The 14,063-nt window shown below is 43.6% G+C and overlaps 1 protein-coding gene across 3 annotated transcripts in view; it reads right to left on the minus strand.

Annotated features, from left to right (window-relative positions):
* The window catches only part of srsf7a (serine and arginine rich splicing factor 7a), a 30,752-nt gene continuing 16,689 nt past the window's right edge, over nt 1–14,063 (minus strand). The window contains exons 6-8 of one of the 3 annotated variants that reach the window (XM_084316202.1): nt 6,617–6,661; nt 4,017–4,112; nt 1–1,240 (exon numbers count right to left, since the gene is read on the minus strand). In XM_084316202.1, coding sequence (XP_084172328.1) covers nt 1,189–1,240; nt 4,017–4,112; nt 6,617–6,661 — 193 coding nt within the window. In that variant the 3' untranslated portion in view covers nt 1–1,188. The other 2 variants (XM_084316203.1, XM_084316201.1) reach the window with 2 other exon arrangements.

A 14,063-nucleotide genomic window follows, 5' to 3' on the forward strand; every position in this document is an offset into this window, starting at 1 on the left:
TGTGTCTAAGAGATTTATTCAAAAATAAAACTGTCCACTGTCTTATAAGCCAGGGAGGGAGCAAAATTGAAAGCAGCCCTTACAGAAATGAAACTTAGCACTCTATATTTAAAAACAAAAACAATCACAGGAACAAATTCAGAGGTCAGCACATTATGACAAATCCCACCTGTGAACAGTAAACTGATTTGTAAAAAGGGCAGTGCAGTAGTAGAACGAGACGTCATGCGGAGGATGGGCTCTGCTACAGGAATGTGACATCATATAAGGCATGCAGGCTGGCCTGTGTCTGATGGGGCGCTTGGGCCTGAAACTACATCCACCAGATCAAAAGTTGTGTCATTTTACCAGTTAAACGGAAATGTTGATTTTGATCCAAATTGGGTTTGGGTTGAGTTTACAGCAATATTTTGAGGATGTAGACATCAGCAATGTCAACAATTATGAGTACTTTTTAAAATATTCTATAGTTAACTGCAGCCGGTTTGCGTTTCTGAATACGTTTAGTTAAATGTGCCAATTCCCCAACCTGCTGAATGCAATATTGCTCATCTTCATTTTCTCAATGTCACCAGTGTATCATTAGTTACGTTTAGGGAATTAAATTAAGTCAATACAATGTCCTCACAGGGATAGAAAACTGACACCTGTGTGAGTGTATGTGTGCCTCATCCTGCAGAATTTTACCAACTGAAGGAGGATAGAATTCAGGCCACTGCAACATGCCATCTGAACTGCCTGTATCCTTGTTAAAAGTCAACTGTTTTATTTATTTTTTATTTGACAGCCTACTCGTCGCTGCCTACGTCTGTCCCCTGCCCCACAACTTCTCTATAATGATAGCTGGAAAGCAGTATTTGAACAATCTGGTTTTTGCTCTCACATAAAAAATGACAAAATTGAAAACCTCACACCAGCTATGCTCATTTACACATCGTATCATCCCATGGCTGCACAATGAAAAGCTGCGCAGGGTGTGGATTCAAATCAAACTACCTTCACAGACAACTACGATAACTGCTGCAGGGCTATGTACACAGGCAGGGAGAACGGAGCTAAGGAGGTGTGTGTGTGTGTGTGTGTGTGTGTGTGTGTGTGTGTGTGTGTGTGTGTGTGTGTGTGTGTGTGTGGGTGGGGCGGGGAGAGAAGTGAGGGGGAACGGGGGGGGGGGGTAATTATCTTCTTCATTCACTTGTCTGCCGGCGTTGCACTCCGCTTGGGACTTGCTGTTCTGGAACGACTGTAACAAACAGAAAGAGGCGTCACCATGCTGGGAGAGGACGGTGGACACTGAACCACCCCTCATGGTGCTCACATAACCAACACAAACCCCCCCTCACCTCCCGTTACAAACCACCACCGGCTGTTTCCTTGACGCAGACACTTTCAAAACACAGGTCGTAAAAATATATCCGTTTGGCCGCCTAAGAATGACTAGATGTATAGATTGGTGTATATGTACCGACCTCTAACCACGTTTTAACAGCCCTTTTAGCCCAGTAGAACTTTACATGTTTCTGAACCAAGGAAAGTAGCCCAGGGCGGTTTGTGAGAACAATGAGGTGTCGTACTGCATCGAGGACACTCGTCTTTCAGACAATGACATAAAGGCCAGGGCTGAATCTAAATGCAGACCATTATAACCCCCACCACTACTCAGTCAAATGGATGACAAAAGGCCCTTGACGATAACCCCATCAGTCACATCTAGAACCCCCACTGCCCGAGGTCTCTTAGCATAGTTTCACCTCAATACAGAAAGAGAAACTTGCATTACAGCCCCAGGAAACAGTGCAAACTAACCACTCTATACAAGGACGTATGTAGTAAGAAACGTATGTACTTCAATGCCACCATCAAGATAACTGGTCATTGTAGTTCTTTATGAGTCAACCAGCAAAGTGCATGGCAATCAAGATAAACCATTACACATATATGACTTGAGGGGAGTAATGTATGTTGATACAGCCTCCTGAGTAATGTCATCAGACAAAAATAAGTTGTGTTGTGACCCCCCCCCCTCACCCACTCACTCATTCAATCTCTCGCTCTCTCACACAGACACAAACACCCACCAACAGTTGTACTAGACTGTGCATGCTTGTGTTAAAAGTTAGCTCTACAGTAATAATAATAATATACGTCTCTATGTTTTCACCATCAAATTACATTTCTGAACTTTTGTCAGGGGTTTGGTTTTTGGTTACCTTTGGAGACAGTGGCAGAAACAACAAGTACTGAGAAGCGAAGCACTGACGGACGATGGATGACTACAACTCGGCGAGACACTGTGCAGGGAGCCTCTTGAAGACTGATCTCTCGCCAGATCTCTTTTCTCTCTCCCCTCTCATTCTCACTCAGAAGCTAAGACCGAGGCCGGAGAGCTCTGGTAGGTAGGTAGGGGGTCTGGTAGGTAGGTAGGTAGGTAGGTAGGTAATGGGTTTTATGGTAGCGTCGAACTCTGAACCCTGTGTGGACCAGCCCTCTGGCAGGTCTGAAGGCTGGCTGGCTCTAGAAGAACAACTGTATGTGCGCGCGGGCAGATCTCGTCTGAGCGTGTGCAGTCGGGACGACCGGGTGGTAGGCCGGCCGTTCGTTCGCCGGCCGGTCAGTCGGTCGGTCGACCTCTCTCTCTAACACCAGCAGCAGGCGAAGGCTGATCTCAGGTCAGCTCTAAGTCACCCTCCCGCAGGACGTACACACCGCCAGCTGGCAGACCCTGGGCCTGGAATCAGCTGCGGTGCCTGTGCAGTGCTCAGGTCCCACCACACGCTTTAAAGAAAATATGAAAAATAAACAAAACTGTTCTGCAATAATACTAGTAAGTCACACCACACTGGTGTAGTGTTATCTGATCTCAGCTCGTTTCTCTGCTAAAAGTGTTAAAAAGAGATTTCTCCGTCTCAAGAACTATCCCAAATTCAGAGGGGATGGATACATTTGGAAGGAAAAACAAAAAAGGAAGGGGAGGGGGGGGGGTCAATAATCATCTAAACCCTCACCATCTTATCTAACTATAATTCATCCCTCTACCCCACTCATCCTTTCTCAAAGGTCTTTCAGATTAGGACTAACACTGGTAAATGAGGGAATATCGAGTTTAGGGCATTGGACCTCTTGCGTGGCTCAGGCTGCAGGGAAGTCAAAGCCACCTGCCAGTCATGTCTCTCACAATGTGCCCCCTTTCAAAAAGGTCTGATAGGGTTGAAAATAGAAGCTGTGAAGAGACAAAGACAGCACAGAAAACTGAAGGAGCTGTGGAGAGTAGGTAGTGAAAGAGGGCACATGGTAGGAGCCACCTCCTGCTTCCCTACGCCTCCTCCCTCCCTCTGAGGTCCAAAGTCCCTGTCCTCTCTCTCCCACTGCTCTCCCTCTCTCAATCACTAACTAAAGCTGCAGCAGACTCAGAAGATGCAGGTGGCCGTCGTTTCCTCCAGCGTCTGGGAGGACTGCTCTCTCCGCGGTCTTTGCTCTCCTGTAGCGTGGCAGTCATCCAGAGCAGAAGGCAGGCTGGTCCCAGGTTGAAGTGGAGGGTCCATCTACCCGCCCCCCTCCCCCCCACCACTTACCACGACGGAGCACCTAGCACTGGCTAAAGATGGCACATGTAGCTGACCCTCACCTGAATTTGGGCTAGTAGGTGAACACTGCACTGTCATGTCTTAACAGAATGGACAGGGGGAAGGGAGGATTCTAGGCCTGATGGTGATTGGCTGCCCACATCTCAAACAGTGCCCGCTTTTCTTGATCCTCCAATCGCAACTGTCGATACCCTCGGACAGACGCCAGGGAAGCGACAGCGAGGATTGGAGGATGAGGGAAAAGGGGCGGGGTTTCGAGATGGGTCATAATCACGAGTGAACAGTGTAGAATCTCCTGATCAAATCAACTACAGCTACTAAGCAGTATAAGTCTAAGCACTAACGGCTAGAAAAGCAAGGAGAGAAAAAATCAAATCTTCTGCCATTACCTTATGTATTCAGTGTGTCTTTGATAGTAAAAAGTGAAGGTTTTACCTGGTCCTCTTGTGACTGGCCGAGCGAGAGCGTGAGCGGGAGGGGGAGCGTTTTCTGGCGCCGGACGCTGACCGAGAACGTGACCTGGAGCGCGGACTGGAGAGTGAAAACAACATGTAAGATGCTATAGATGGCATCGTCTTACTTTAGGATTTCATCTAGAAATGTAATTCATGGTGGACTTGTAAAAGAATTACAAAGTGAATTCCAGCGATGACATCCATAGTTATTTTCATACAAAGTTTGTAGAATATTTACAAGAAGCCGCATCGTTGAAATCTGAAATGTTTCTCATTTGCCCGCTGCCATGCGGGTTAGTCAGCCGACTAGCCCCTTTCGTGACTTTCGGTTTGCAAGCCTGTGGCTTTTGTGACCGGAGTCACTTGCCCACCCGCCCCGATCACCCAGTAGCGAAACGACCAAGCGTCGTCAAGGGGCTCGCGGTGTGTCAAGAATACATCAGATCTGAATTTCAAAGATACCCAGCGTACAATATGGGTCTAACACAGCTTCACGATGGGGTCTGGAAGCTCGGAGTTGCTAATAAACAGTTTAAAACATTGTTACTCGACGAGTGGTATTTACAGACCGAACGTCCATCTCCGCCGTTGGTGTCACAGCGCATGCGCACCATGCCGCGTTCACGTTACTGGGAAGAAGCGGAAGAACCAGAGGACATCTCGTTGCTACAACTAGGAAGCCTTCACGCTTTGACTCTATATATATCTATGGATGAAACGCCCACATCCATACTTCCGCAATTCGTGACGCGAAGTGGGAGATATGGGGTCTATAAAAGAATCCCATATGTCCTAGTAGGAATTACCACTAGGAGGCTGACGTGAATGGTTTTTCCCAGTCGGAAACTGGTTCTTCCGCTTCTTCCCAGTAACGTGAACGCGGCATGGTGCGCATGCGCTGTGACACCAACGGCGGAGATGGACGTTCGGTCTGTAAATACCACTCGTCGAGTAACAATGTTTTAAACTGTTTATTAGCAACTCCGAGCTTCCAGACCCCATCGTGAAGCTGTGTTAGACCCATATTGTACGCTGGGTATCTTTGAAATTCAGATCTGATGTATTCTTGACACACCGCGAGCCCCTTGACGACGCTTGGTCGTTTCGCTACTGGGTGATCGGGGCGGGTGGGCAAGTGACTCCGGTCACAAAAGCCACAGGCTTGCAAACCGAAAGTCACGAAAGGGGCTATCAGCCGACCAGAGTGTGATTGACAGCGGTACGTGCAAACACAAGCTCACAACTTGCTCACTTTGCGGCATATACACGTGTGTGTATATGCAGGCTATATAATGCATTATTAGCAGGCGTTTTAGGTCTAAATGGGTTAACAGAACCCCTTATCAAACATTTCACTTTATTGTATAACATCTTGGAACACAATAACACCACCACAAGACAACAATGTTCTTGATATCTAGGGACATCTATGGATCTCAGGGAATGTATTCCCAGTGTCAGAAATATTGTGTCCATTACTAGGCTTGAGTAAATTGTAATGAACCAAAGGGAGAATAGTGAAGAACACCATGCTAACATTGACTAGACATGAAACATTGCCACTGAACTCATTCAGCACCTTCTTGAGATCAAGTGTACCTAAAAGGGCAGATGATTTACAGGGGGTTTTGTAGACACAATACTGAATTTTGCCATCCGGGCCAAATCTCCTCTTTCCAATGGCAGGGTTCAATCTGGATTTAGTACCACCAGGCGCCCGTCATAGGGCAGCAAAGACCGTGAATGAAATCTACTGTAAATACAGATACTTTTTTTATAATGTCCATTGCTCCGCCTCAATTTTTCATCAGATTGCAACGCGTTTTTTCCTAGACATGCACAGAAAAGGTAAAGAAACAAACAACGTTCCATTTTATGGCAATAACGTTCAGGTTTGTTTGACCTGTGAGATAGTCACGAAAATCTCAAATTATTTTCACGTCAAGCAGCTCCAGCTTCTAAAGCGGCTGGTGTGAGCTGGGTAGTGTAGTTTTATGAAATTCCGATGTCCATCGAAAGCCCTGGGTCTCCTCTATTAGGACTACAAACTTGAATGACAGCGTAATTTCCTCACGTCTAATTAATCAGATTTCCGCTGGGATATATATATTTTTTGATCCACTTTTTTCTCCCATTTTCTATTTTTCTCCCATCCCAATTTCGTATCATCCAATTCAACCCTCCCCTGTCTCGAACGCTGTTTCTTGCCTCCCACAAGCCGGCTGCAATGTGGACTAAGTCATACATAGCACGAGTCCCCTCCGATACTCGAGGTAACAGCAGTCGCATCTTTTCACCTGCGCGGCGCGATCTTTCAGAGTCAGGGGTCTGCGCTTTGGAGGGGCGCCGCCCCCATCGCTTCCTGATTCTACTGCGCAGGCGCACCAACCTACCTGTAGGAGTCGCTGTCCACAACGCCCGATCCCCACCCATCAGTTTCCCACCCCCTAATACTGCCAATGTGTATTAGTACGGACGACCAGCTAAACTGAAAGCAATGTGGCTTAAGAAAACCTAACTATTTGTGGATTGATTTGGCTTTTAAAAACGCCAAATATTACAGCACTGTATACGGCTTACCTTCTCACAGGTGTCCTGGACGACTTAGACTTAGGGGATCCAGACCTGACAGAGGAAGAAGTTTGTTAGAGTTCCTGCAGGTTTCAACAAGTTAGACTTTTTAAGACCACTTTGAGTATAATTGAATCTATTTCAAGACCATACTGGCAAAAAAGTATGAAGGAAAGTGACTATGAAAGAAGTAATTCCAAACAAATTGTTTGTATTGGGAACCGATAGGCTATTACCACACTGCAGTAATTTCCTAATCCAATATGTTTGAAGACACGAAAATATGCCAAAAATTCTGATGATTAACACTTTCAATGCCGACGACGCTATATCGTTATTTCATGCCCCCTGTTGAGAGCCGACGACGCTAAATGTAGTTTCTTTTTATTTTATATTAGCGATCTGAATTCATATTTCATCAGTCGAGCCTCCCGTTAGTACAGCAGCCTCTCTTTGAGCCCCAATGGGAAAATACCACCCCCTATCGTCTATCCCTGTGTAACTGCACCCCATTCGATTACACTGTGGGTTGGGGGGGGAGCCTCTTCGCTCCACTATGCTGGCGAGGGATCTGATGAACAGGGAAGTGATTGCGAGATGGAAAGCAACCTGGAATATATATTCACAGTAGCCAATAATCAATCAATAAACACGATCGATATTTGGAATGGCGATCAGGAATTGGAATAATCTTTTTGGAGAACATCTGATATAAGGTAAGGACTCGGAGTCTATGTTACCAGTTTTAGGATAATCAGAGCTATTTTCACCGAGATAACAGCGTGCCCTGTGTGTGTGTGGGCGTTGGATCAGGAAATGAGAATCGATTTCTCAGCTCGCTTCTATAGCGTGCATAAGTACACATATACTATCGATAATCTAGTTTATTTGAAAACGATTCATAAATAGGCCGAAAAATTACAACGTTTCTAGTGTATTCGAGAATATTCCAGTAAATGTAGTTTGACGGAATCTTTCTATTTTCCTGAAATTTGAGAAAACGATAGCTTTTCGAAATGCTATAAAACGGAAATAAACAGATTAAAAAACAATCCGTTTCGACAATGTTGAATGCAAACAAGTCATTGATAAGTGACAGGGCAAATTAGACACATAGCCATAATTTAAGACATAGATTATGCGTTTTTAACGCCATCATTGAAGTGGATGCTGGCATCCAAGGACGTTTTACCACACAGCCATAATTTAAGACATAGATTATGCGTTTTTAACGCCATCATTGAAGTGGATGCTGGCATCCAAGGACGTTTTACCATGTTAATCACCGGCACTGAAACTGTTAAATGCAAGACCTTTTAAGACCCACAGGAACCCTGGTTACAGTATTACTACAAAAGAAATGAGATGGTGTAATCTTAGCTCTATTTTATAGCTCTATTACTCATCCAAGTGCTTTTTCTAAACCCAATAAATACACACAAAAACACGTTATATTTATTTTTTCATCATTAACTCTGTACAGTTTCCAGGGTTCCCACAAACATTGCAAAATGAAATTCAAGGATTTACCAAGTACTTTCCTAAGCACTATTTTCATTTTAAAATGTCATTTTAAAGGATACAATTCACTTTTAACTCATTGGACACCAGACCCGAGATAAGTCGGGTTAACTCACCAACACTTGGGGCGCCAAACCCGAGAAAAGTCTGGGTTTCTATTGTTATTTCTTTTATTCGATATTCCCATTCATAATCCATTGAGGGAGCCTGTGTTATCATTGGGAATGAGTTTGAGATCGCAAACATCCAATACCGCCGCCTGCCCACCCGGTATTACACATCCTTTGAAACCCTCTGGCTTGGGCTGTGTGTCGATCTAAAAAGTCCGGTCCGGGTTTTCCTTGTCGGGCAGGAGAAGCGTTTATAACACATGGATTGAGGAGAATCAAGCACTCCCGTTTCATGTTCTTTGGTGGATTATGTTGGCAACACGATCGACATCAATACTTGGAATGGCGATCAGATAATTGGAATATTCTTTTTAGAGTACATCCTAGTCAAGGTAATGGCTATATGGTATCAATTTTGCATTGATCGAATAATCCCTTCCCCGCGATCCGAATGTATGTGTGTAATGTGTGTGTAACGTATTCCGTTGGTGACGATCGAAACATAGAAAAACGACCCCCCCCCCCCCCTTTCATGCATTCATGATGTAACATAATACCGATATAGCGTTGATTTCAGATTGATTGTTGATACAGGCGAGAAACGCCACGGTTTTTTGTGAAATGCACTAAACGCTACACAGCGGCGTTTTCTGGGATTAGACAGGAATACTCTTGGTTACACTGGTGTAAAACAGCAACGTTCTATTTTCGAATGATTACGCTTGCGTGTCCAAGTTAAAAAGAAACGCAGTTTTGGCAGGAGAACGCGTTTTTCTAGCGGCAACGCTGAAAGGTTGTTTTCGTTTTGGAAACTCGCCGACAATGGTGCCATGTAATTTGCGCAAGCCGGATACGGAGCCGTTCTGCCCAATGCCCATGCGCAGTAGAGACAAGACGCCAAATGCTCTCCTGGCTGGACCTCGACTCCGTCCATTAGTTATTTTCAGTGTTTACAGCAGAGCTGTCCCAAGTAGCTGCGGCTACCAACGTGTAGGGATGGGAATCGAAAACCGGTTCCCGTTGGGAACCGGTTCCTAATTGGCCGATGCCTGGAACCGTGTGCCTCCCGTGACTTTCGATTCCCTTATCGCTGCCAGGTTTTCAAAACAACGTTAGCGTTAGCATGTAGCCATGGCAGACTTATTTGATTCCTTAAGGGCTCGGAATTGCCTGGATTTTGGTAATATGCTCCCGAAATGCTCCCGCTGTTTGGCTACTTCTATGTGCAGTGAAAACTACTTGAATGCTTTAGAACCTAGTCATTGATTTAGGTCAGGGTGAGCTAAAATTAGCCACGGAGCTAACGCTATTTAACGTGAGCTAACGCTATTTAATCAAGCTCACAAAGAGAGATAAACAGCTGACAGCGGATAGTACAGGTACAAATACAATAAAGCAGCAGGTGGGGGCTGTTGTGTAAACCTTGTACTCTTTAGTTCACATATAATAAGAGCCGCAGTGTTTGTTTACAAGTCTACACTGTAAGCCATGGTGGTGCAACATACAAATGTGTCCGTGTAGCAACACAAGCCAATACCATAGGACAGGGGCCTGGGGAGGGAGCTCTGTCTCTGTCTGTGTGTGTGTGTGAGACAGAAGTCGGAGGAATAACGACCTGTTATTAAATAGATTAAATTAGTTTAAGAATAAAAAAATAAATACATTTTAAGAGAATCTCAAATACATTATTTTATTTAAGTGTAGGCTATAGTTAATGTTTTATTTTTTACAGTTTTTGTATTTTTCTGACATGGGGGCTCAACAATAAATGACAATCAGAAATGTCAAGTTGCATGTTGTTATTCTAACCAGCTTAGACCCCTACGCTCTGCATCTTCTGGCCGCCTCAGACCTACTCCTATCCAAGCTCCGGGAGGGTCATCAAAGAGAAGTCGCCTATTCTCAGTCCTTGCCCCACAATGGTGGAATGAACTACCCACCCCAGTTAGGACAGCCGAATCACGTCCAATCTTTCGCCGTCGACTAAAGACGCACTTCAACCATTATCTGAATAAAAAAATATATATCTAACCTTAACTAACCGTACTGTCATGCACTTGTCCTAATAAACTAACCTACACTGTAGCACTCAACACTTTGATGAACATTGTTGCTCAGCTGATAGAGTTGTGCCCTTCCTGATGGCTTGTCGTACAGAACTTGTAAGTCCCTTTGGATAAAAGCGTCAGCTAAATGACTAAATGTAAATGTAGTTCTGTTGCATTTCCAATTTATTTATGTAAATTATAAATTGATCAGGTATCGATAAGGGTATCGATAAAGAATCGAATCGATAAGCAGAATCGATAATGGAATCGTATCGATAAAATCCTATCAATTCCCATCCCTACCAACGTGTTGTCAAGTTATTGTTATAAGGAGACCAGTCCAAGCTACAACAGTCTGCATTCCCTTAACAATTGTTTGTATTTAGCCGTATTGTACCCATTCTGCAATCTGTTAAATAAAGTTTACATCCATTCATTCAGCTAGCATTAACGTCACTACGCTGCTAGCCACAATGCTATACTGTTATAATGGCATATCCCAATCACGTTAGCACGTAAGCTAACAAAATCAGCGATATTTTTGTGAGACTAAACTCCGCTCTTGGTGGTCAATTGTGCTGATGTTAGTTTTGTTTCATCAACAAATGAGGCAGAACACAGTGAATGCATCAGTTTGTTTATTGCACTTTATTTCTTGCTGAAAAATAAATGCTATGTAGCTAAATGGCTCATGCGAGGTATAAAGATGGTGGCTCTGAGATTTTGAGCAGGATGTGGAGTGACACGTTCAACCTTTTCTGATTGGTTGAAAATGGCCTTCATGTTTGAACTACATCGCCACCTACTGCTTTGGCATTGTACTACATGTATATAGTAGACGTGACAAAACGACGTCTAACTTAACTCTTAGTTGCCTGCCAATACACAGCGTTCTGAAAAGCTAAATGAAATGGCCCTATTGTAACCGCAGCCTAAAACTATACTCATATTCACCACGGTATAAAACGGGAATGTATTGATGAAAAAATTATTTCTTTTTCACAAATTGAACGATAGATACTCGATGTCAAATGGGCAATAGTTTTATATCCATAGCTATGATATAAAATATAGTTTAAGCCCTGCAAACACCGCCATGTATCCCTATTCACTTTGAGTGCCACCCCTTGATGCCAGCATCCACTCCCAATGTTAACGTTAATATCGCCTAATCTATGTTTTAAATTATGGCTATGTGTCTAATCTGCCCGTCGCTTATCAAAGACTCATTTTCCAGTCAACATTGGCAAGGCAGATTGTATTTTTATCGCTTCATTTCCGTTTGATAGCATTTTGAAAATCACCCGTTTTCCGGGGAAAAACACATTCTATGATATCGCCTTTTACTGGAATATTCCAGAACGTTGTCATTTGTCGGCCTATTTATGAATCGTTTTCAAATAAACGCTAGATGATCGATAGTATGTGTGCGCACGCACGCTCGTGCCGTGCGCTGATAATCGCTGCTGTTATTTCCTCATGGCTTTTACAGTCAAAACAGCTATATCACATATAGTGGAAACGCTTATATCTCCGTGAAAACTAGTCTGATTATCCTAACACTGATAACATAGCTTACTTACCTGAGGTCAGATGGTATCCAAATGGTTTATTCCAATTTCCGATCGCCATTCAAAAAAATCGATAAATGTATTGATCAACCGTGTATACAGTAGAACACATGATCCGCGCGGCTCAGAGGGGTTTATATTAACACTATGGTCGCCAAAAACGCCTTACCACGTCATTCCCCGCCATGCTCATTCTGCCAAAGACGCCGTACCACGTCTTTGATATCAATATTTCAAAAATCTGTGATCGCAATCATATTTCTCCCCCAGAGACTTGAGATCTACTGTTGATCCCCTCTCAACTCTCCAACGGTTCAAGAGCGCCATCTGGTGGCCGATCGGCGGATCGCTCAAACCGGAAACAGGAAATGGAAGCTGGTGCTCATCCAAATTCGGTCCGATCACTCGCTATAGGTCCCGGGACTCGAGCGCGACACAATGGATAGCAATCAGTTACCAATAACTCGATAAACAACATGATTTGGACGTATATACTATTATACAACCTGGAGATGGATCGCATATTTCTACATCCCATAATAGGAATATTTCTGCTACACGCTCATCGCCCAATGGCCCGAGGACGCTACGGTTAGTTTCAGCGTTATTTTTTAACGTGTTCGATATAAACTGCTCTGATGATCATATCACCCACACTATCATCTAACGTTGGCCACGGAATTATAAACGACCCCCCCCCCCCCCCCCCCATCCGGTCAACATCAGATGATAAGTAGCAACTTCTAGAAGCACGTCCATTTGAAATTTTCTATCTCGCGCAGATTCCTATCAAACTGTATTTGATCATCAATATAATGCATTTAGGGCTATAAATCACGTTCTGGAGAAAGCTGCAGAAAACGATAAAAACATACTTATACTTTAGACCGTATTTTAGTATGAATATGTGAATGAAAAAGTATAACGTTGCTACACCCTAAACAATAGATACTTGATGTTGAATGGGCCATAGTAATGTCAATTTAGCAATACAATTTAAAAAGTTATAGTCCTGCAAAGAAGGGGAACTTCTCCATAGACCAGGGCTGTACGTTAACTTTTTTTGCACATAGCACTGGTGCTACAGAGGTTGATCGTTTTGTAGCACAGGCCAAAATCTTGTAGCACAAGTATAAAATGTGTTATATTTGTAACAGTCACAAATGTGCCTATTGTATTTGTGTTATTTAGTTGCAGTGCCATGTTTGGCTGTCATTTTATGCTGACAAGTTGACGTCACACAGCCAGACACGTTACGTGTAAGGAATTATGGGATTTGGTGTTGGGTGTATGGACTCTACTAGGGGTGGGAATCACCAGTTTCATCACGATACGATACGATATAGATTCTTTGGACAACAATACGATATTTGCTGATATATGCCACGATATGATATGATGCAGGTGCCTGCAATCGATGAGACGATATCATAACATAAGCCCATTTAACACAATCAGTAACATTAGATCTCAAATTAGAACATTAGAACTCAAAAAAGGCAACGGAAATATCATGAAATTTTTATTTTTGACCTCTTCCAGACTTTAAGGAAAAACAATCTATTGTTTTTAATACACATAATACACAACCTCCTGTTCACTGTAAAGTGCCACGTTTTGATATATTGAGCTTTAAACTTTAAGTTAAATGTTTTGGAACTCACAACACTCCGTTTTATGTTGCATGATCATGAATATTTATTTTGTATTGTATTTTTTATGTTTAAATATCAACATTATCTGTCCACCCTCAGTACATTTACTATCAATATAATATACTCGTCTGACTTCATGTGATCTTTCTAAACGCACACACACACACACACAGAGAAGGGAGAATGTCTGCCCCCGCCTCCTCACTCTGCCCGTCTGCTGTTCTCTCTATATGGCTATGAACAGCTTGTTGTAAGCTCATGCTAACGTAACGTTCATTTCGGACTTTATGACGCGAGGATTGCAAAGCATGTTATATGCATTTGACCCGTTGCCGAATAAAACGGCAGGGATTTGTTTTGGGTCGCGACAACAATATCCACTAGCTCTGTTTCAATGTCCGCGTTCCAAACGCTGCTGAGACGAGCTGCTGCTGCTGAGACGAGTCCTGCTGTGTTGTGATCTGAGCCGAGCGGATATGAGTCACTGCTCGCAACTCGCGGGGATATTGTTCGCTAGGGATTATGGGATTTGGTGTTTGATATATGGAGTC

This window comes from Notolepis coatsorum (assembly GCF_963971535.1).
Source record: "Notolepis coatsorum genome assembly, chromosome: 1".
Lineage (NCBI taxonomy): Eukaryota > Metazoa > Chordata > Actinopteri > Aulopiformes > Paralepididae > Notolepis > Notolepis coatsorum.